Raw genomic sequence first — 23,973 nt, 5'->3', positions numbered from 1 at the left:
AAGTCCTTATATTAACTTTGGAAATGTTGGCGGCAACGAATAAAGGAAGTCTACAAGTATACTGGAATTTGCCGCGAAGCCCAATAGATTTTTTTCAGAAGGGTACAATATATAGAGCCATGATGGTGAATATGGCACATGTGCTGGATGTGGCAGGCAGAGTCCTCTCTTTGGGCACGCGGCGCAGTCGCCCCAGCACAGCTCCAATCGCGGTTCTCCATCGCGGTTCACTCCATCGATTCCAACTTCTCGCGAAAGAAAAAGATCTCACGAAGTTGAAATTGATTGAGTGAACTTGTTCACTCATGTACATCATGGAGGAGTCCCGTCCTTCTCCTGAAGCCCATTATGACGCGGAGCCACAATGCCACCTTGCATCAGCTCGGCTTGGCAAAAAAAAAAAAAAGCAGTTTCTTTTCCTGCAGAGCTGCCCGTGTTGAGATGCTCTGCCTCCCCACCAGCCAGCTGAGCGTGGGCACATTGCTTCTGGGCTCATCGGCCTTCCCATCACCCAGCACCAGTTCAGGGCTTCCTTCCCCCCTCCCCATGGGGTGGGAGAGAGAAACAGAGGGAGGTAAAGAGAGAGAGAGAGAGGGAGAGAGAGAGAGAAATAGAGAGGGGGAAAGGAAAGAGAGAGAAAGAGAGAGAGTGAGGAAGGGAGGGAAAGAGAGAGAGAAAGAGATATACAGAGGGGGGAGAGAGAGAGAGAGAGAGGGACAGAGAGAAAAGAGAGGGGAGGAAAGAGAAAGACAGAGGGGGAAAGAGAGAAAGGGGAGGGAAGAGAGAAAGAAAGACAGAGAGGGGAAAGAGAGAGAGGGGAAAGAGAGAAAAAGAGAGGGGGAAAGAGAGAAAAAGAGAAAGAGAGAAAGAGAAAGAGGGAGGGAAAGAGAGGAGGAGGGAAAGAGAGAAAACGATATTACAAAAGTTTTTCTTTTTTATGGTTGCTAAATGTAATATTTCAAAAGCGGGGGGTGGGGGGGGGAGGAAGGGGCCTGAAAGTGCATTTATCACGTTTTTCTTCGAAAAATTAGCGCACAAACTCTGCGTTGTTTATCATTATTTTAGGTAGTTAAAACCTCATTATTCAGGTTAAATTGCCATGTTGGCCCTTTGTGAATAAATAAGTGGGTTTGGGGGTCGCCGCTTGGGGGGTCACTCGGTCTCCAAAAGATTCGCCATCGCTGATCTAGAGCAGGGGTCTCCAACCTTGGCAACTTGAAGACATGTAGACTTCAGCTCCCAGAATTCCTCAGCCAGCAAAACTGGGAGTTGAAGTCCACAAGTCATAAAGTTGCCAAGGTTGGAGACCCCTGATCTAGAGCAGGCATTTGATTGCCTATTCATTCATTCATTTACTTATTAAAATTTTTATCCCACCTTTATTGTTCTCAATTCTAGTCTGGGCCTACTCTTCCCCTTCCCCTCCGTCACCTGACACAAGGAACATTGCTGCAACGTGTGACGGTGCTTCTACTCCGTCTTTGCAGGAGGAACTGGTGAAGGTCCCCGTTTTCCATGTACTCGGTGATCATGCAAAGAGGGTCGTCCTTCACGCACACCCCCAACAAACGGATGATGTTTGGGTCGTTCAAGCGGGACATGATCTTGATCTCTTTTAGGAAATCGTTCCTAGGAAGGGTAGAAGAAGGAGGATAGAGGGCCCAACATTCTGTGTAGAAAAGCTGATAGACACCACTCTCGTTCCAACTTTATGGGGAAAGAAACATATTTCTCATCAAGGGTCAAGGATTGTGTTGTGGCCCGCCAGCGGCCAGCAGAGCTGGCAGCAGATTCGGACAGTGAGGAGGTTGGGGAGGAACATGGGCAAGTCTTGGAGTCGGGGGAAGGCTCTGATGAGGGCTCTGCCTCAGAGGCAGAGAGGGGGCCAGGGCTGTATTCCAGTTATCAGCTGCCTTCGGAGTCAGACATCTCTTCTTATGACATAGGGCCATTTCTACATGTCCATACCGTAGGATGATAGAAAACAATGCATGAAAGGCTGAAATGAGATCTCCTCAAATTGTTTGAGAACTTTACTGACGCCGTCCCTGAAGCTTACCTGGCGGTCTTGGTGACATCAGCTCTCAACATTTTCACAGCCACCAAAATTGCCCTGCTGGAACTTTCTGGAGAAGGACGGCCCAAGAATTCCAGAAGACCAATAGCTTCACAGAGGTGGACCTGTCCATGTGAAGGGCCAACCCATGAAAGCGACAATTAGGCTAAGCTACAAAATACTGATCTCTGACTGGGAAATATGATCTACTCACTTCCCCCACACTGCCCTTCTTGATATGCTCACCTCCCCAAATTGCCCTTCTCCCAACTTCTCCTTGAGCTGCAGCTGGTGGCGGGGAAACTCAGCGATGGAGATGTCCTTCTTGGTCAACGAGTCAACGGTGATGGCTGGCACGGCGTATGTATTATTCCCTGTCACCCCTTGCAAGTTGACGATGTCCGTCTCGGCATAATGGGGAACGTTATTCTGGAATCCCTGATGTGGGGTGCACTTGGTGAGGTCGGGCTCTGCATAATCACCACTGCAAGCTGAAAGACCAAGGGAGACAAAATGGGTTTGGACCAGGGGTGAAATCCAGCAGGTTCTGGCGAACCGGTAGCGGAAATTTTGAGTAGTTCAGAGAACCGGCAAATACTACTTCTGGCTGGCCCCAGAGTGGGGTGGGAATGGGGATTTTGCAGTATCCTTCCCCCAGGAGTGGGGAGGGAAGGGAGATTTTGCAATATACTTCTCCCAGGAGTGGGGAGGGAAGGGAGATTTTGCAGTATCCTTCCCCCGGAGTGGGGAGGGAAGAGAGATTTTGCAATATCCTTCCCCCAGGAGTGGGGAGGGAAGGGAGATTTTGCAGTATCCTTCCCCCGGAGTGGGGAGGAAATGGAGATTTTGCAGTAACCTTTCCCTGGAGTGGGGAGGGAAGGGAGATTTTGCAGTATCCTTCCCCCGGAGTGGGGAGGAAATGGAGATTTTGCAGTATCCTTTCCCTGGAGTGGGGAGGAAATGGAGATTTCCTCTCCTAGCCCCTTGGTCTAGGAAAAGGGGCTAAAACTTGTTTAATGGGAATTGCAAGATTCTGTTATTACAGCCCAGGTCAATAAAGATAATCCCAGTCTCCCTGAGGGGTTGATTTCATGGTTTGGTCTATCTTGTGGGGGCTGACCTTTGAGGAAACAAACAAACAAACAAAAATGATCTATCAAGATTCACTCCATTGCAAAAACCCAAGAGAACAACTTCATCCGATCACCCGGGTTGCAAATTGACCGGGTAACCAACTAACCCAAAGAGAAACCAGGTGGCTTGAAGAGCAGGGAAAAAAAGGAAGGAGAGAGTTGGAAAAGTATGGAAAAGAAGAAAAAAAAAGAGGAGGAGGAGGAGCGAAGGAGGTGAAGGAAAGAGGGATCCCCATCCATTACCCTCTCTGGACCTATTCATTAGTGGTGACTGTGGCCTCGCCCTGTGCGAATTACTCAAAAGGAAAAGCTTGTAAGAAAAACCATTCTCCCCGCGCAGCTTTCAATTAGAGCGAGATCTTGCAGGGAGTGAGTATTTTCCTCATTCCATCTGCTCTTAGTCCACTCTTGTGAAGGATGACAAATGGCCGAAGCAAGTAGACCCATGCTCTGGAACCCACAATCCTCACCCGAGTCACGGACGCGCTCTTCGCTTAAGCACCCTCCACTCGAGGGGGTGGAATGTGTTGTTTGAACTCAACCACGGTAGAAGCCTTCCCTACCCGAGTCTTCGGCGCTTTGAGATAGCTCTGGCAATTTCTGGAGGAGGGTGAGAGGCTGGTGGTACTCCAGATCCAAGGGGAAGACTCTCTCGTAGGTAGGGTTGGTCTGGTGGATCTGTGTCTGGCCACTGACAATTCTGGAGCTGTAGAAGGAGAGACGCACCGTGGCATCTTCTTCCAGGATCCGCCGGGGAGCCTACAGAGATCATTTGAGAGATCTTGTGAACAACAGCCAACCACACTGGGAGCTGCTCTTTCTCCGAAGCTTGAGAAAGTTCTAGGTAGCTCAACGAGGGGTGCATGGTACCGTCTCCAGATGCTTCTGAGCGTACTGTCTCCACAGGATGGCAACGATGACCACCAAAAGGAGGAGAATGATGGCCACAAGACAGCCGATCAGACTGGAAGAGTTGGAGTCCTCCGCCTTCTGCTCGACCCTGGGACTGATGGAAGCTAGGACGGTGGTCCCTGCAAAGAACGTTCGCGGTTGATCAGTCCAAATCAATCTAAAACGAAAGGGTTGAAAATAGCTCTGGAGGTTTCCCCCTCCTCCATCCACCACTCCCCCCTCCTTAAAAAGACAAAGGTTCCCCTCGCACATGTGTGCTAGCCATTCCCAACTCTAGGGGGCGGTGCTCATCTCCGTTTCAAAGCCGAAGAGCCAGCGCTGTCCGAAGACGTCTCCGTGGTCATGTGGCCGGCATGACTCAACGCCAAAGGCGCACGGAACGCTGTTCCCTTCCCACCAAAGGTGGTCCCTATTTTTTCTACTTGCATTTTTTTTATGTGCTTTCGAACTGCTAGGTTGGCAGAAGCTGGGACAAGGAACAGGAGCTCACCCCGTTACACAGCAGCACTAGGGATTCGAACCGCCGAGCTGCCGACCTTTCGATCGAGAAGCTCAGCGTGCTGAGCCACTGAGCCACTGTGTCCCTCTTCCTTAGAGGAGATCTAAATAATTTGTCTCTCTGGCTTCTTACCCGAAGTCCCCTGTGTAGTATTTGGTCCCTCTGATGATGGATAGGACTCTGTGGTGGGACTCCATGCAGAAGTAATCAGGATTGGATCAGGAGCATCCATATTGACTAACAAATTGAAAGGGAGAAAGGCATTATCTCAATATATCAACTCTAGCCTCAGGAGTCTATATTTTCTCTCTCTCTCTCTCTCTCATTTGTTCCCTCTCTCCCTCCTTCCCTCCATGTCTCCTCTCTCTCTCTCTTTTCATATCTTTATTTATTATTTATTTTATTTTTCAATCATATATAAGATAACAGCTAAAAGTATAAACATAATTTGGATACAAGAAAAGAGTAAGTAAAAAAGGAATATTAGGACAGGGACGGTAGGCACGCAGGTGCTCTTATGTACGCCCCTTACAGACCTCTTAGAAATAGGGTGAGGTCAACAGTAGACAGTTTAAGCTTAAAGTTTGGGGAATTTGGGGAACAAACTACAGAGTCAGGTCGTGCATTCCAGGCATTGACCACTCTGTTACTGAAGTCATATTTTCTGCAATCAAGTTTGGAGCGGTTTACCTTGAGTTTGTATCTATTTGAGTTTGGTCATGTGGCCAGCAGGACTTCATGGACTGCTGGTCCCTTCCCACTTAAGTGGTACCGATTTACCTATTCACATTTGTATCCTTTCGAACTGCTAGGCTGGCAGGAGCTGGAGCAAGGAATGGGAACTCATCCAGTCGTGTGGTGTTCAGGTCTCAAACCTGGGTTAACGGCTTTCCAACAGACAATCCCAGTGTCTTAACCGCTGGGCCACCACACCACCCGACAAATCACAGATATTGGTTGACCCCTGGGTGCTCACCCGACTGAAAAGAGACCTCGCTGATCATCATCCAGGTATCGGCGAAGTAGAAACGGCAAAGAATGGCTTTGCCAATATGGTGGTTCAAGGGAACGGTCACGAATCGCGCGCTGGGATTCTTGTCGTCCAAAACAGTGTCCAAACCCACAGGTTGCGGGTCCCACTCGGTGCCCCGCTGCGGTTTGAAGAGACATTCCACCCTCTCGAAGATCTTCACCCCTTTGGAAAACATGTTGTTGCAATGGACCTGCAATTGGGCAGCGGCGGGGAAAGAAAAATGGCAGCCGTCAGATAACCGCGTTGGCTTTTCGTTGCAGGAAGTGGTACGTTCCTCTGAAATATACGACGGGCATGTTACCCTGGGGAGATCGCTTAGTCAACCTGGCTTTGCAGAAAGGCAGGCGTCAAAAATGTTTCACCAGGAGAAGGTTCTACCTTCATGGAGGTGAAGTTCCTCTGATGGTCAAACTGGAACTCCATCTCCACGGCGCCGTTCCGGAAGCTGTCGTTCCTCCAGCCGATGTAATCGTAGCCTGGCCACACACGGTATTGATGGCTTTTGGTGAAGTCATCCAGTCCCAGAACACCGTCTGTCAGCTGGCCCAGCCCACCATGGAGGAGCCTGGAAGGAGAGCATTTCCCAGTCAGAAGAATTTTTGGAGGTGCTATCTAAGCGATAGATATACTACGTGGGACTTTATGGTTTTGTCCATTTCCCTCTCATGATAGTCATTTATATTCTAGCTCAAAGGTAGCTATGGGCTCAGAAATGGATCAACATTAATTCACTTGTAGAACTCAGTCCCATTCCTTTTCAGTCCCCAGTCAGATCCAGGGATGCCCCAAAGAAGAGGGAGTCAAGCTATTCTCCAAAGCACCTGAAGGCAGGACAAGAAACAATGGCTGGGAATCAATCAAAGAGAATCTAGAACTAAGGAGAAATTTCCTGACGGTTAGAACAATTAATCGGTGGAACAACTTGCCTCCAGAAGTTGTAAATGCTCTTAACACCGGAAGTTTTTATGAAGAGATTAGAAACCATTTGTCTGGAATGGAAATTGGAATAGAGTGTTGTGGCTTGCTGGCGGCCAGCAGAGCTGGCAGCAGAGTCAGACAGTGAGGAGATTGGGAAGGAACTTGGGCCAATCCTGCGGCCTGGGGAAAGTCGGGACGAGGGCTCTGCATCAGCGGCAGAAAGGGGGCCAAGTCCATCTGCTAGTTAGGTGCAGCCTCCGGAGTCTGACATCAGTGAGGTAGAAAAACAGCGGGAGCCTGTTCCCAGTGTGTGCAAGCAAGAACAATTAAGAAAACAGGGTCGACCTGGGAGTAAGGCTTGGAGACGATTGGCCCCTCCCATAAGACACAAAAGAGAAGCGAACAGGACGTGAGCTTTTGGAGGAAGCAATTCATTCATTTGGCCGATTCAAGATTTGCAAGTGACTCTGTGCCACATTTGGCCTTGCTCTGCATCTGGAAATGAGCTCTCTGGCAGCGTTCCATGTGAACTAGGTGGGTGTTGATAACCTTCCTCTGAAAGACTGTTCATCAAGCCTTGCGGACTGTAATTCCGCATGTAATTCTCCATGTAATTCTGTAATCCTTGATGTCATTCTGCAAGTGTTTATAATCTTACTCAAAACGGAAGTGGGTGAAAAGGGGCGTGGGTGTCCCTTAAGCAGCAGTTTTGTGGATTCACACAAGTATCGGTCGCAACAGATGAGATGGCCTGGACTGTGTGACTGTTTTGTTTTTTGCTACAAACAAGCTAAGATAGCTAGCCCCTGGGAAGTGGGCGTTTGAGAACTGTATTGCATTACATTAGTGAGAGTAACAAATGGCGAGGCAAGGAAGACGCTGCTCCTTCTTACTTTCGTTCCTGGTGACCGTCGTAGATCGAGTCATTTAGATAAACAATGGGATTGCCAGGGTCCACTATGGTTTCTCCTTCGGGCATGCTGTAGGACTCCAGGCCGTCTAGGAAAAGAGATGGTTGAGCATCAGAAGGAGGACACAATCTTATCACCTACGTGCAGGGGTGGGCTGCCGGGGGTTCACAGGGGTTCGGGAGAACCTCTAGCTAAGATTCTGTGCAGTTTGGAGAACCCCCAAATCCCACTCCCACCCCACCCCTCCCAGGAGTCTAGTCCAAACTAGGCATCCTCCTGCCGTGGAAGGCTTCTAGAATCAACATCCAAGTCCTCCCAAAAGATGCTTTTCCGAATGCGACTGAACTTTCTTGGTTTTTTGCTTGAGGAACGTTTTGCTTCTCATCCAAGAAGCTTCTTCAGCTGTGACTGAATGGTGGGGAATGGAAGGATATTTATGTTCTTTGCAGTCATTTGGTTATCAGCCAAACAATGTCGACTGGCGGCCCCCAGGGGGAGGGCCTTCTCTGTGGGGGCTCCTACCCTGTGGAACGAACTTCCCCCTGGACTTCGACAATTATCTGACCTTAGGACCTTTCGCCGCGAACTTAAAACCTATTTATTTCGCCTTGCTGATTTTTTTTTTAAAAAATTTTTTTTTAATTTGATTTTATGGGTTTGAAATTTCTGTCAATTTTATAGGGCGTTATTACATTTTAAATTTGGCCATTTGAATAAGTTTTTTAAGGGTTGTTTTTTAGTATTGTATGTATTGTTTGTTTTGTATTTTATTTTGGCTGTTCACCACCCTGAGTCCTTCGGGAGAAGGGCGGTATACAAATTAAAATATTATTATTATTATTATTATTATTATTATTATTATTATTATTATTATTATTATTATTATTATTATTATTATTATTATTATTATTATTATTATTATTATTATCAGCGCTCTGAGAGTCGGCCGATAGCTCTCTGAAAGTCTTTGAGGCCATGTGGGGTTTTTTAATTTTTATTTTTATTTGAATTTATATCCCGCCCTTCTCCGAAGACTCAGGGTGGCTTACACTGTGTCAAGCAATAGTCTTCATCCATTTGTATATTATATACAAAGTCAACTTTTATTGCTCCGCCAACAATCTGGGTCCTCATTTTACCTACCTTATAAAGGATGGAAGGCTGAGTCAACCTTGGGCCTGGTGGGACTTGAACTTGCAGTAATTGCAAGCAGCTGCTGTTAATAACAGACAGACTTAGTCTGCTGAGCCACCACAGGCCCTTAGAGTCATCTGAATCAGAGTGCAGATGGGTATGGAACTTTCTTGGAACTGCTTATTCAGTTCTGAATAACGTTTTCAAGGTGTGGGAGAAATCCCCAAGAAAGTCCTGTTGCCTTTATGGAGAAGAACTTTTGGGACAACTAGGAATCTGGATGATTGGGAATCTCCATCGACATGTAAGTCCTTACCAGACCAGACACAACCGTAGAGTTCTACTCTCATGCAGACAGTCATGGGCTGCTCCGTCACTGGGATCACACGGATGTAGCGAGCGATGATAGGCGGGCGAAGATCTTTCAACACAACCTCGTAAGTGTCTGTGTTGCCTTGGATCACCTGGAAGGGATTTGGCCATCTTAGAGGCACTGGACCTGGAGGATTGTGAGTCTTGAAAAGGAGAAGCCCATATGGGTAGCTTTGAGTCTACCTGGTTGGGGGCAACCTAGCTGGAAACATCTGGGAAGGTTGGAGAAGGCTACTGCGAAGATCTCAAGCAAGGTCTGGGCCACCTGAGAACTCAATCATGAATGAATTGGGAAAGAAGAATGGCTGACAGAGAGTGAGAGAGTGGATTGGCTGTGGAGGAAACTGGGGAAGAGCATAGTCAGGCTGGGCAGAGCAGGGGAGAGGTAGAACAAGGGAGAAGGGGTTCAGATGAAGACCAAGGCCCACCCCCTCCTTATCCTAGGCAGCGCAGGGAGGAATGGAGAAGAGAGCAACGTGGGTTGCTGTGGCTTACAAGGGAGGAAAGGGACCCGATCTTCTTTACAAGGCACAGCTGCTGCTGGAGTTTAAAAGGAAAGGCATATGGGAGGAGTGGTTGTCTTCCTTTTGGGTTTTTTGTTAGACATTTTCTGCTTCCAACGTTTGGGGACTGAAGTACTGCCAGCCAAAGACTATGACAGGTTGGTGGAAGAGCTTTCTCTCCAGGCCGGAGAGTTGAAAGGGACATTGGGGGGGGGCACAGTTGGCGATCGTAAAAGGACTTGTATCGGTTCTCTGGCTGTGTTGCCTTTGTGTCACGCCCCCCGGGTCATCACACCCACTCTCTCTCTTTTTTTTTTTTTTTTGACAATGAAGTCTAACCGCTTTCGGTAAAACGTATCTTCAGGGCTCAATTTCTTTGAAGCTGTTCCATATCTCACTTACCTGCCTATTCTGACGGTCTTTCCACGAGAGCCACCGTTCGCCGTTACGGCTGTAATTGATCCGATAGGCACGGGCGAACTCCTTCCCGGTGGCCCGGGCGTGGCGCCCTTGTGTCCCCACCAAGGTGATGAAGTAGAGTTTGTGAAGGTCAATCTGAAGAAACTGCACATCTTCTGGTTGCAAGAGTCCCGCCGGACACCAGGCTCCGTCGCCTTCTTCTCTGAGCAATCTGACCACGCGTGGGGCAGAAAGAGAGGGAGGGAGGTGGACAGTAGAACCCATAACTCATAAGACCAGATTAGCCACTTTAGAAACATGAGATGCTCCATCGTCCAAGTCATGGCTGTCCCCAAAGATACTTTTCCAAAGGTCAGTTGGACTTTCTTGGTGGGTTTTTTTTTCAGAACTGAAGAAGTTTCTTGGTTGAGAAGTGAAATGTTTTCAAAGATTAAAAAAAACAAAAAAACAAGAAAGTCCAGTTGCCTTTTAATAATAATAATAACAACAGAGTTGGAAGGGACCTTGGAGGCCTTCTAGTCCAACCCCCTGCCCAGGCAGGAAACCCTACACCATCTCAGACAGATAGTTTTCCAACATTTTCTTAAAAATTAAATTAAAAAAATGGAAAAGCATCTTTTGGGATAACTTGAATGAGGAACCCTGTGGAGCAAGAATTAGCTTCATGATTGCCATTATATATCGAACCGTATTTTTCGGAGTATAAGACGCACCTTAGTTCTTGGGGAGGAAAATAAGAAAAAAGCTGATTGGTGGGTGGATCGGCCTCCTGAAATACCCCCAATCAGCTGTTCCCAGAGGTGAATTTTAGCAACAGGTTCCTTGGTTTGTGAGCTCTGTGCCTTGCCTTTTTTTTTTTTGCCTTTTTTTTTCCTGCCTCTGAAACTTCTGAAATTCCATTTCAGAAAAAACTTTTTTTTCCTGCCTCTGAAAGCCTCCAAAACAGCTTCAGAAAAAAAGCCTCTGAAGCTCTGTTTGGGGCCCCCTTTTCTGAAGCTCTGTTTGGGGGCTTCTTTTCTGAAGCTCTGTTTGGAGGCTTCTTTTCTGACGCTCTGTTTGGGGGCTTCTTTTCTGACGCTCTATTTGGAGGCTTTTTTTCTGAAGCTCTGTTTGGAGGCTCCTTTTCTGAAGTTCTGTTTGGAGGCTTTTTTTCTGAAGCTCTATTCAGAGGCTTTTTTTCTGAAGCTCTGTTTGGAGGCTTCTTTTCTGAAGCTCTGTTTGGAGGCTTTTTTTCTGAAGCTCTGTTTGGGGGTTTCTTTTTTGAAGCTCTGTTTGGAGGCTTCTTTTCTGAAGCTCCGTTTGGGGGCTTCTTTTCTGAAGCTTCGTTTCTGATATTTTTGTCAGCCTCTGAAACCTCCATTTGAGAAGCTGGGTGGGGCTACATTCGGAGTATAGGACGCACCCAGATTTTCACCCTCTTTTTTGGGGGGGAAAAGGTGCATCTTATACTCCAAAAAATACGGTAATTAATTAACCTTTTTTTCTGGATTCACACGGTGCATTGAGCCAAGTTCGCAAGGTTCATCCAACCAGTGGTGAAATCCTCAAAATTTCTACCAGTTCTGTGAGTCTGCTACCGAGTTCGCGATGCCACGTGATTTAGATTAGTTAGAAAGAAGGAAATACGACAATTCTAGCTAATATAAATCGCGTGTCACAGCTGATCATTGCCCAGCTGATCGTCAGAAATGCCAGTTTGGCCGAACCGGGAAGGATACTGCAAAATCTTCATTCCCAACCCGTTCTGGGGCCAGCCAGAGGTGGCATTCGCCGGTTCTCCGAACTACTCAAAATTTCCGCTGCCGGTTCTCCAGAACCTGTCAAAACCTGCTGAATAGCACCCCCTGGGAGAGACCCAAAGTATTGTACCAAGGCCAACTTTGGAAGAAATTCCACGCACCGGGCATACTGTGGTCCAGTTGAATCGTACCACTGGCTCGAAGCAGTAATGTCCTCGTCTCTGATGCTCCCTTCGTACATCCCCAAAGGATACCGGCATATCGCTGGGAAAGGGGAGAGTGGGGAGAGAAGGGCACAAGGTTTGCAATGGGGGAAAAGAAGGCGAAGAACCCCTTCATTAAAGCCTTTTAAAACACTATGAAAAATACTCCGTTCAGTGCTTATTTTCTCAGCCTGTTTGAGAGGCTGGAGTGCCAAGCATGGAGAATCAGGCCTACACTTTAAATTCCAGTTGAACTGGTTTATTGCTCATGCCTATATATAAGTCTAGACAACTCACGGCTAGCACTAAATTGGCGCTAGATAAGAGTGAAGTGAATTTCAGGAGGGGTTGGATTTAAACCAGTGGTGAGATTCAAATAATTTAACAACCGGTTCTCTGCCCTAATGACCAGCTGGATAGGCGTGGCTCGGTGGTCATGTGACCATGTGGGCGTGGCCAACTCAACGTCACTCACGTCGATGGGCGCTTTGCCTTAGCTGTTACAATATAATAAGGGTTAACCGGAGAGACAGTTTCTGTAAGCAGGGCAATAAAGATTGGGCTAGAAACACCACCAGAATGTTTCCTTCCTGCCTGCCTTACAGGATTAGCCCTGCAAAGTGAAAAAAACAAAAAATAAAAAAAGGTTTCCTGCCAACAACCGGTTCTCTGAATTGCTTAGAAAGTTAACAACCGGTTCTCCCGAATAGGTGTGAACCAGCTGAATCCCACCACTGATTTAAACCATTTGTGGCAACGTTAAAGGATTCCAGGCTGATTCCTCTCTTGACTCCATCCCCAGTCTCTGTCTGTCCTCCTCCGAATGGAATAGACAAGTCGACCTTGACATATGACCGCAAGTGACCCCGACCTGAGCGAAACATCTGTTAAGGGAACTTTGCCCCATTTCCCGACCTTTCTTGCCACCGTGGTTAAGTAAACCACCACAATTGTTAAGTTAGCCACACAGTTGTGAAGTAAATCTGGGCTCCTCCTTGATTTAGCTTGTCAGAAGGGGATCGCGTGACCCTGGGACACTGCAGCCATCATAAATATGAGTCAGGTCCAAGCACCTCAGTTTGGATCACGTGACCAAGGGGATGTGGCAATGGTCGTAAGTGTGAAAAACGATCATTTTTGTGGGGAACGGTCACTAAATGAACTGTTGTAAGCCAAGGACTTACCAGTATTAATGGGGGAGTTACATCGTTCAGATGTGTTATTCACCCCTAACACTAACAAAACCTTAAGTACATTTTTATTTATTTGTAAATAAAAATGTACTTAAGGACTACGGTGTTGTGAAAATGTATTTCCCTATAGGATCGAACTAACAACATAGTCAGGATATTCTGTCAAGCCATACATTAATCCTGTTTTATCACATGAGGGCTACCTCAGACAACACAAGTTCTCACACATTCTTTTAATGCTATTTCAGGTCATTCCAGCTTTTGCCTTCTTGCCAAGTACAATATATCAATATGTTATAATAATAACAACAATAACAACAACAACAACAACAACAACAACAACAACAACAACAACAGAGTTGGAAGGGACCTTGGAGGCCTTCTAGTCCAACCCCCTGCCCAGGCAGGAAACCCTACACCATCTCAGACAGATGGTTATCCAACATCTTCTTAAAAATTTCCAGTGTTGGGGCATTTACAACTTCTGCAGGCAAATTGTTTCACTTATTGATTGTTCTAACTGTCAGGAAATTTCTCCTTAGTTCTAGGTTGCTTCTCTCCTTGATTAGTTTCCACCCATTGCTTCTTGTTCTACCCTCAGGTGCTTTGGAGAATAGTTTGACTCCCTCTTCTTTGTGGCAACCCCTGAGATATTGGAACACACCTATCATGTCTCCCCTAGTCCTTCTTTTCATTAAACTAGACATACCGAGTTCCTGCAACCGTTCTTCATATGTTTTAGCCTCCAGTCCCCTAATCATTTTTGTTGCTCTTCTCTGCACTCTTTCTAGAGTCTCAACATCTTTTTTACATCGTGGCGACCAAAACTGAATACAATATTCCAAGTGTGGCCTTACCAAGGCATTATAGAGTGGTATTAATACTTCACGTGATCTTGATTCTATCCCTCTGTTTATGCAGCCCAGAACTGTGTTGGCTTTTTTAGCAGCTGCTGTACACGGCTGGCTCATATCTAAATGGTTGTCCACTAGGACTCCAAGATCCCTCTCACAGTTACTACTATTGAGCAAGGTACCACATATACGGTACCTGTGCATTTTGGTTTTTTTGGCCTAAATGTAGAACCTTACTTTTTTCACTGTTGAATTTCATTTTGTTAGATATGTAACCCTGTCTTGGCAAGAAGCAGGAGGCTATTTGGGGATAATAGGCATTATCTAGAAAAGCAGAGGAAGATAAATCTAAAAGCTTTCTCTTGGTGTTTGAAACTGACCGGATAAGCTTTGTTGAAACTGACACGCCTGGATTACGTACCGAGAAATAACATCTCTCGTGAAATTAACTAGAAAGAACTAAAAAATTCAAAGATAGCTTAGAATAGGGAGCTATTTTCTACCTTGGCTTTTAATGGACAACTAAGTATGGCTGTGGTTGTTCTTTTTTTACTATATTTACATCCGCTGACCAGAAGGAAGGGGAAAATATTTATCTATTCCCATCTGGAGACAAGAAATCGGATTCAATAAACACACATGACGATTGGCTGGGTTTGAATCCCCCAATTCTGGATTTCTCTTATACGTTTCCTAAATTCGTGGGACGAGTGCCTTAGGCTTGAGTCATCAACACTGCAGAAATGGCATCTTGAAATAATGGCCCATAAAAGATACATCCGTTTTGGTGGAGACTTAAAAGTGTTACTGGTGGAACGGGAGATATTTAAGGCCGGGGAAGCAAGGGATGTTTTCATTTAGTTATGAGGTTCATACCTGGATTGACTTCAGACGCTGTTGAAAATCCAGCCACGAGCAGAAGAGATAAGCAAAACATCCTTAGGGAAGGCGATCTTGGAATGGGTACCCACCGTTGGTCGGTTTGGCGGGGTCCTCAGTCACTGCCATTCATGATTCTGAGGGAAGAGAGAAGGAACTTGATTAGAACTAGACGGACAGGTTCTAGATCAGCTCTCAAGCATCGGGAGAATCAGGAGATCCAGACAGTTCAAATGGGTACAAAGATTTAGAGTCTCGACATGAATCTGAACTACTAACAGTCAAAGCAAGTTGGCGGGAGATAAGGAATTCACGGTGGGCTGGGCTTAGGTCTCTTGAGGGCGCGAAGGGACTCATAGGCAGTTCAAATGGGTATAAAGATTTATTGTAAGCTTAGAGTCTCGACATGAATCTGAACTACTAACAGTCAAAGCAAGTTGATGAGACATAAGAAATTCACGGTGGGCTGGGCTTAGGTCTCTTGAGGGTGCGAAGGGACTCATAGGCAGTTCAAATGGGTATAAAGATTTATTGTAAGCTTAGAGTCTCAACATGAATATGAACTACTAACAGTCAAAGCAAGTTGGCGGGAGATAAGGAATTCACGGTGGGCTGGGCTTAGGTCTCTTGAGGGCGCAAAGGGACTCATAGCCAGTTCAAATGGGTATAAAGATTTATTGTAAGCTTAGAGTCTCGACATGAATCTGAACTACTAACAGTCAAAGCAAGTTGGCGGGAGATAAGGAATTCACGGTGGGCTGGGCTTAGGTCTCTTGAGGGCGCAAAGGGACTCATAGGCAGTTCAAGTTACATTTATTGTAAGCTTAGAGTCTCGACATGAATCTGAACTACTAACAGTCAAAGCAAGTTGGCGGGAGATAAGGAATTCACGGTGGGCTGGGCTTAGGTCTCTTGAGGGCGCAAAGGGACTCATAGGCAGTTCAAGTTACATTTATTGTAAGCTTAGAGTCTCGACATGAATCTGAACTACTAACAGTCAAAGCAAGTTGGTGGGAGATAAGAAATTCACGGTGGGCTGGGCTTAGGTGTCTTGAGGGCACAAAGGGACTTGTGACTGACGTCGCGTTTAACCTCTCCTTCCATCTCAGCCTGGTCATCTCCTACATCAGCTTGTGCGTACAGAAATATGTGACTCTCTAAGATTCAGAAACCCCAAAACAGAGATTTGTCCCCGAGATGCTTCTTCAAGAGGCAACTGGACTTCCCTTTGTTTTTCCTTGAAGAGCTTTCGCTTCTCATCCGAGAAGCTTCTTCAGTCGAGTCAGAACAGCTCTTGAATCAGAACTGAAGAAGCTTCTCGGATGAGAAGCGAAACGTCTTCGAGGAAAAACGAAGGAAAGTCCGGTTGGCTTTTGAAAAAGCCACTTTTGGGACATCCCCTGCAGAGTGCAATGGTTCCACCCTTAACGATTCCTGCTTTCTTCTCCGCAGAAACCTGCAATCTTTCCTCAGACTTTGATAAAGCTTTAGATAAACTGCCTGACGCTGTCTTTGATCGGGGAGAAGGAAGAAGGAAAGCCAGAAAGAAAGAAAGAAAGAAAGAAAGAAAGAAAGAAAGAAAGAAAGAAAGAAAGAAAGAAAGAAAGAAAGAAAGAAAGAGAAAGAAAGAAAGAAAGCCTCTTGCAAATCATATCCTGGAGGAAATTAACTTTCCACCAGTCCTTCCCCCTCTGGTGCTTCGAAACACAATGGCATTCCTTTTGCTAAGGCTGTCTTCTGGGCGTGCAGAGACCATGCTGCAAACTTCCGTCCCAACCGAGCTCGCAAGGTGCAAAGAGTCCAATTTCCTCTCCAGCTTTCGGATAGCCAAGCAGAAAAGCGTTAAAATTCTCCTCGCACAGGGGGGGTGGGGGGAGCCCAGGGCGAAGCCACTAATTGCTAACAGCTGCGAGAGAACTTGTATGTTTAAAAACCATATTACAGAAGAACGGAGATGATAGCAGGAGGCAAGCTCGGAGGGTTTGGCCAAGGTCACACACACAATAGAATAGAATAGAATAGAATTTTTTATTGGCCAAGTGTGATTGGACACACAAGGGATTTGCTCTGAGCTGGAGAAAATATCAACCCTCTTTCTTTGCAAGGGGAATGAAGGCTCACCTGTTCTTCTCACTTCTCCTCTCCCTCTCCTTTTGACGTCCCCTCTCTCTTTCTCTCTCTCTCTCTCTCTCTGGAACAGGTTTCCAGCTCTGATCTGCCACGTTCCCTCGCCTGCTTTGCACACGCGTCGGTCTTGCTCGCATCTCTGCGCCTCCCATCCCACCCCACCCCACGTTCTGCCGGGAGAAGTATCTCTGGAAGGAAGCAACATCCCACCATCTGCCTGCCTTCTTCTTCCCTCTTCAGGCCTTCGTGGCCTCTAACAAGATCCATGCCCATCTGCGCTTCTCTTCCCCCCCCCCCAACTTTGAGGGAAGGGGCTTGCGGTCCCCTTGGGTTTGCCCTGTTTCTTTCTTTCTTCTAAAATATCAGCTTCTCCCAAGGAGGAGCTTTCAGCTGGCTCGGCCTTAGAAGAACGACAGAGTTGGAAGGGGCCTGGGAGATCTTCTAATCCAACCTACTCGAGCAGGAGACCGTATAAAATTCAAGGCAAACGGTTGTCCAATGTCTTCTTATATCCTCCAGGGTTGGAGAATTCAGAACTTCTGAAGGCAGCTTCTGTTCCACTGGTTAATTGTTCTCACTGTCAGGAAATGTCTCCTTAGTTCCAAGTTGCTTCTCTCCTTGATGAGTTTCCATCCGTTGTTTCTTGTCCTGCCTTCAGGGGTTTTGGAGAATAGATGGACTCCCTCTTCTTTGTGGCAGCCCCTGAGATATTGGAAGACTGCCATCATGTCCCTCCTAGTCCTTCTTTTCATTAAACTGGACGTACCTAATTCCCGCAACCGCTCGTATGTTTTAGCTTTCGGTTCCCTAATCATCTTTGTTGCCCTTCTACGGTATAGCTGCACTCTATAGAGGGAGATATATGCTTTCTCCTTCCAGGCCTAAAATTGTGAAAACTTCTTATCCTGTGACCTTGGATGACCCCACTACTGGATCAAGAAGATAAAATGGGGTGTGGAATAGAATGGAATGGAGTGGAGTGGAGTGGAGTGGAGTGGAGTGGAGTGGAGTGGAGTGGAGTAGAGTAGAGTAGAGTAGAGTAGAGTAGAGTAGAGTAGAGTAGAGTAGAGTAGAATAGAATAGAACAGAAAATAGAAGAGAAGAGAAGAGAAGAGAAGAGAAGAGAAGAGAAGAGAATGTGGAGTGGAAGAATAGAATAGAATAGAATAGAATAGAATAGAATAGAATAGAATAGAATAGAATAGAATAGAATAGAATAGAATAGAATAGAATGTGGAGTGGAAGAATGGGATAGAATAGAATAGAATAGAATAGAATGTGGAGTGGAAGAATGGAATGGAATGGAATGGAATGGAATGGAATGGAATGGAATAGAATAGAATAGAATAGAATAGAATAGAATAGAATAGAACAGAACAGAACAGAACAGAACAGAATAGAATAGAATAGAATAGAATGTGGAGTAGAAGAATGGAATGGAATGGAATGGAATGGAATGGAATAGAACAGAATAGAATAGAATAGAATAGAATAGAATAGAATAGAATAGAATAGAATAGAATAGAATAGAATTTTTTATTGGACAAGGAATTTGTCTTAGGTGTATATGCTCTCAGTGTACATAAGGAGAATAAAATACATTCATCAAGAATAAAAAGATGCAACACTTAGTGATAATCAAGGTTACTAATAAGCTATCAAATCATACTAGGAAACAAATAAAAACAATATAATTGAAAGATACAAGCAACATAGTTATAGTAATAAGTGGGAAGAGATAGATGCTAGTAAGGAAGAGAATAATAATAATAGTAATACAGTCTTAGTAAATGATTTGACAGTGTTTTGGGAATTAGTTGTTAAGCAAAGTGATGGCATTTGGGAAAAACTTTCCTTGTGTCTAGTTGTTTTGGTGTGCTGTGCCCTATAGCATGTATATAGCATGTATATAGCAGTTAAAAGGAAGCACTAGCAGTTAAAAGGAAGAAACAGCTGCCATCACATATTGCTCCTAGAAGCACGAAGCTGTAAACACCAGCCTGAAGATGATGAATGAGACTTCGTCGAAACGTCGCCAAGACACTTCCAATTTTACGCGGGAGAAAATCCGAATAACCAAAGACCTACATACAAACACCCGCGAAAACCTCAGAAAACAAACATGTATATAGCATGTATATAGCATGTATATAATATGATGATGATGATTTTATCTGGGCCTCATGAACAAGACATTAGTTTCTCAACCCTTGTGAGCCTTCATCGAATGGTGCAATGTTGTCACAAAACCCACGCATCTCAGTCAAACGTAACACAGCTGCAGCCTCCCATGACCCATGACCACAGATGTGTGGGGTTGTGATTGCCCTTATCTATCTATGGGTGGGTGGGGGTCATGTAATTGGGGAAAGTCGATGCTATTCTTTCTCTTCCTTGTGAATTTTCAGCCTTTTTCAATTTCATGGGGTACCGCGCTCTGCTCTCATTCTCTCATATACGTGAGAATCTGTCCATCCGTCCGTCCGTCCGACTGTCTGTCTGTCTATCGATTCATCCATCCATGCATGTATCACTTCTATCCATTCTGCCTCTCTCTCTCTCTCTCTCTCTCTCTCCATGGATGCAGCTCTTAAGTGAAATCTGCAATTATGAAGCAAAGCCAATTTCCCCCATTGACTTTCCCAAGGATTTTTAATTATCTATCATCTATGTATCCATCTATCTCCCCCTCTCTATTTTTTTATCAATCTCTCTAATATCTATCTATAACTTCTCTCTCTCTCTCTATGTCTGTCTGTCTGTCTGTCTATCTATCTATCTATCTATCTATCTATCTATCTATCTATCTATCTATCTATCTATCTATCTCTATCTCTCTGTCTTTATATTTCTGTCTGCCTGTCTGCCTCTCTCTCTCTCTCTCTCTCTCTCTCATCTCTTTTCTATATTTGTCTCTCTAAGCCTATCTATCTATCTATCTATCTATCTATCTATCTATCTATCTATCTATCTATCTATCTATCTATCTATCTCTCTGTCTTTATCTTTCTGTCTGCCTGTCTCTCTCTCTCTCTCTCATCTCTTTTCTATATTTGTCTCTCTAAGCCTCTCTCTCTCTCTCTCTCTCTCTCTCTCTCTCTCTCTCTCTCTCTCTCTCTCTTTCTGTCTGCTTGTCTGTCTGTCTGTCTGTCTCTTTCTCTCCAACTTTCCATCTCGCTATGAATTTGTCAGGCAGATATCTCTGCCTACTGCTGAAAAAAGGACACTTGTTTGGTCATTCAAAATTAAAAAAGCAAAACAAAATCCAGATACACTGTCCCCCTTCCAGGATAGAACTAGGCCAAGAAAAAAGCAACCACTCTTCCTTCCTCTAAGCCAGAAACAAAAGAAAGGCAGCCGTCTACCCTTCCGGCTACCCGGGTGCCCTGCCCTCGGCCTTCCCCAACCATGCCCCATGGCAAAGATGTCAAAAACATGGTTCCCGAAATCCCCTTCTTTAGCTTTGCCTTCCTTTCCCTTTGGAGGGAGGGGAGGGCAGGCCTCGAGTCCCCGGAAGAGGAGCGAATTGCTGAATTCGACAAAGCCAAGGAAAAAGTTTGTTAGGGAGTTGGAGAGTGAAGAGAAAGAGGAGGCGAAGCGAGGCAAGGAAAGAGAAGAGAGGAGAAAGAAGAGAAGGAAGGAGGAATATGAGAAAGAGAAGGAAAATAAGACAGAAAAAAAGGGAGGGAAGGAAGGAGAAAAGGAGGAAGGAAGAAGGAAGAATGGAAGAAAGAGAAAAGAAGGAAGAAGAGAGGGAGAGGAAGAGAGAAAGAGAGAAAGAGGAAGGAAGGAAGGAAGGAAGGAAGGAAGGAAGGAAGGAAGGAAGGAAGGGAAAGAAAGACAGGAAGAAAGAGAAAGAAAAAAGAAAAGGAAAGGAAAGAAAGAAAGAATAAAAGAAAGAAAGAGGAAGGAAGGAAGACAGGAAGAAAGAGAGAGAAAGAAAGAAAGGAAGGAAGGAAGGAAGGAAAAGGAAAGGAAGAAAGAAAGAGGAAGGAAGGAAGACAGGAAGAAAGAGAAAGAAAGAAAAGGAAAGAAAGAAAGAAAGAAAGAGAGAAGGAGAGAAAGGAAAGGAAAGGAAAGAAAGAAAGAAAGAATAAAAGAAAGAAAGAGGAAGGAAGGAAGACAGGAAGAAAGAGAGAGAGAGAGAAAGAAAGAAAGAAAGAAAGGAAGGAAAAGGAAAGGAAGAAAGAAAGAGGAAGGAAGGAAGACAGGAAGAAAGAGAAAGAAAGAAAAGGAAAGAAAGAAAGAAAGGAAAGGAAAGGAAGGAAGGAAGGAAGAGAAAGAAAGAAAGAAAGAAAGAAAGAAAGAAAGAAAGAAAGAAAGAAAGAAAGAGAGGAGGGAAGCTCATCCCTTGCAACAGGCCTTACCTCCCTGGTCCGCCTTAGCCGTCCTGCCACCCCCGCCATGGTGGGGTGAGAGAGCCTAGGCGCTTGAGCTCCACGGATCCAGCCAGGCTCCTCTTCCCACCATCCTTTCTCGGGGCCGAGCAACTTTTCCAGGGGTGCTGAAAACAGTTGCCGAGCTACTCCTGGCTGCTCTGTCCCTCCTCCACGGGCCCAGGAGGCTCTTCTCCTTCTTCTTTTTCTCCTTCTCCTTCTTCTTCTCCTTCTTCTTCTATGTCACTCGGGGTTTCTATGGCAACCCCTGACGGAGGCTACGGAAAAGAGCAGATGTGTGTGTGTAGTGTGTAGTGTGTTGGTGTGTGTGTGTGTTGGTGAGTTGGTGTGTGTGTGTTGGTGTGCAAAGCCAGAGGCTGCCTTTGGCGCTCTCCCCTCCTCCTCCTCCTCCTCCTCCTCCTTCCTCTCTCTCATCCCCTCCTACTTCAAGCTGCTCCCACTGTTGTTCAGCCCACGGCTGGACCCTGTCCAAACTTTGCATGCAAAAAAAAGGGGAAGCCACAATGCCCAGAAAACAAGGGGAGCGAGATGTGGGGGGGGGGGGGAGACGGCCAGCTGTGGGTCAGGGAGGGGCGGAGCGAGGCAATCCCACCCACCCACCCGTCTCCTTTTTCCAGCCTGCTGACCCTACAGAATTGGGAAGCTACGCCACACGCCAACCGGGGCCGGCGAGTTTGCAGCTCGTGCGACAGGCAGGGAAATTGAACTTTTAGCCTTCTGCTAGAAGGCAAAGCAGTTCCTTAGAAGCGTGTGGGGCTCGGGATGTGGGGTGGGGGCAACCGCCACTCTGGGACGGGGAGGTGATGAGCCCTCAAATATTTGCAGATCCCTCGCATCCTGGACATAAACTGTTTCAACTCCTACCCTCAAAACGACGCTATAGAGCACTGCACACCAGAACAACTAGACACAAGAACAGTTTTTTCCCCGAAGGCCATCACTCTGCTAAACAAATAATTCCCTCAACACTGTCAGACTATTTACTGAATCTGCACTACTATTAATCGTTTCATAGTTCCCATCACCAATCTCTTTCCACTTATGACTGTATGACTAGTTGCTGGCAATCCTTATGACTTATATTGATATATTGATCATCAATTGTGTTTTAAATGTTGTACCTTGATGAAGGTATCTTTTCTTTTATGTACACTGAGAGCATATGCACCAAGACAAATTCCTTGTGTGTCCAATCACACTTGGCCAATAAAGAATTCTATTCTATTCTAAAAAAAAAAATGTGTATCTTGCAAAGTCCTTCTTTGAGGAGAGTCCTTTCCTTGAAAATCCCTTTTCTTTGTTTGGTTTGGTTCTTGGTTTCCATCCCACCAAGGGTCTGTAACAGCTATAGTATCTCGAGAATATTTTTGCGTGGCAGGGAGAGAGTAGAATGAATGCCGGTAACTCTTGTCCTTTCCTATAAGTCATAAACAGAATAAGAGAGTTGCTGATAAAGGAGAATATTTGTAGCTCGGGGTGGAAACGAGGGGTCCTCGGTGCCCTCTGAGCTGGGTTGTTTTCTTGCTGACGTTTCATGACCCAACTAGATAACATCATCAGTGAGTGTGATTTTTCCCCCCTGTTTATATACAGTTGCTCTAAGCGTCATTGTTTTCTTGCAGACCCAGACAAGGTAACATCATCAGTGCTAGGGCATTGTCACTAGCGCTGATGATGTTACCTAGTTGGGTCATGAAACGTCTACAAAAAAACAACCGAGCTCAGATCTACTGTATAAAAACAGGGAGAAAATCACACTCAACTAGTGTTGATGATGTTACCTAGTTGGGTCATGAAACATCTGCAAGAAACAACCTAGCTCAGATCTACTGTATAAAAACAGGGAGAAAATCACACTCAACTAGTGTTGATGATGTTACCTAGTTGGGTCATGAAACATCTGCAAGAAACAACCTAGCTCAGATCTACTGTATAAAAACAGGGAGAAAATCACACTCAACTAGTGTTGATGATGTTACCTAGTTGGGTCATGAAACATCTGCAAGAAACAACCTAGCTCAGATCTACTGTATAAAAACAGGGAGAAAATCACACTCAACTAGTGTTGATGATGTTACCTAGTTGGGTCATGAAACATCTGCAAGAAAACAACCTAGCTCAGATCTACTGTATAAAAACAGGGAGAAAATCACACTCAACTAGCGTTGACGATGTTACCTAGTTGGGTCATGAAACGTCTACAAGAAAACAACCCAGCTCAGATCTACTGTATAAAAACAGGGAGAAAATCACACTCAACTAGCGTTGACGATGTTACCTAGTTGGGTCATGAAACGTCTACAAGAAAACAACCTAGCTCAGATCTACTGTATAAAAACAGGGAGAAAATCACACTCAACTAGCGTTGACGATGTTACCTAGTTGGGTCATGAAACGTCTACAAGAAAACAACCCAGCTCAGAGAGCACCAAGGACCCTTAATAACAGAGTTGGAAGGGACCTTGGAGGTCTTCTAGTCCAACCGCCTGCTGAAGCAGGAGATCCTATACCAATTCTACAGAGGAATTATTGAGTCTGTCACTTGCACCTCTATAACTGTCTGGTTCGGTTCTGCAACCCAACAAGAAAAACACAGACTTCAGAGGATAATTAGAACTGCAGAAAAAATAATTGCTACCAACTTGCCTTCCATTGAGGACCTGTACACTGCACGAATCAAGAAGAGGGCC

The 23,973-nt window shown here is 45.5% G+C and overlaps 1 protein-coding gene across 1 annotated transcript in view; it reads right to left on the bottom strand.

The window, feature by feature from the left end:
- Positions 1 to 21,645, bottom strand: part of LOC131186104 (discoidin domain-containing receptor 2-like) — a 30,925-nt gene extending 9,280 nt beyond the window's left edge. The window contains exons 1-14 of the mRNA XM_058159367.1: positions 21,254 to 21,645; positions 14,757 to 14,896; positions 11,792 to 11,894; positions 9,874 to 10,102; positions 8,913 to 9,060; positions 7,445 to 7,550; positions 6,012 to 6,198; positions 5,577 to 5,823; positions 4,733 to 4,837; positions 4,060 to 4,220; positions 3,753 to 3,948; positions 2,303 to 2,547; positions 2,060 to 2,181; positions 1,432 to 1,629 (exon numbers count right to left, since the gene is read on the bottom strand). Coding sequence (XP_058015350.1) covers positions 1,432 to 1,629; positions 2,060 to 2,181; positions 2,303 to 2,547; positions 3,753 to 3,948; positions 4,060 to 4,220; positions 4,733 to 4,837; positions 5,577 to 5,823; positions 6,012 to 6,198; positions 7,445 to 7,550; positions 8,913 to 9,060; positions 9,874 to 10,102; positions 11,792 to 11,894; positions 14,757 to 14,817 — 2,108 coding nt within the window. The 5' untranslated portion in view covers positions 14,818 to 14,896; positions 21,254 to 21,645. The remainder of the gene's footprint in view (positions 1 to 1,431; positions 1,630 to 2,059; positions 2,182 to 2,302; positions 2,548 to 3,752; positions 3,949 to 4,059; positions 4,221 to 4,732; positions 4,838 to 5,576; positions 5,824 to 6,011; positions 6,199 to 7,444; positions 7,551 to 8,912; positions 9,061 to 9,873; positions 10,103 to 11,791; positions 11,895 to 14,756; positions 14,897 to 21,253) is intronic.
- Between the last annotated feature and the right edge of the window lie 2,328 nt (positions 21,646 to 23,973).

Source organism: Ahaetulla prasina, chromosome 16 (genome assembly GCF_028640845.1).
Source record: "Ahaetulla prasina isolate Xishuangbanna chromosome 16, ASM2864084v1, whole genome shotgun sequence".
NCBI lineage: Eukaryota > Metazoa > Chordata > Lepidosauria > Squamata > Colubridae > Ahaetulla > Ahaetulla prasina.
The sequence above is the reverse complement of the archived record's forward strand: the minus strand, read 5'-3'. Positions and strand labels throughout refer to the sequence as shown.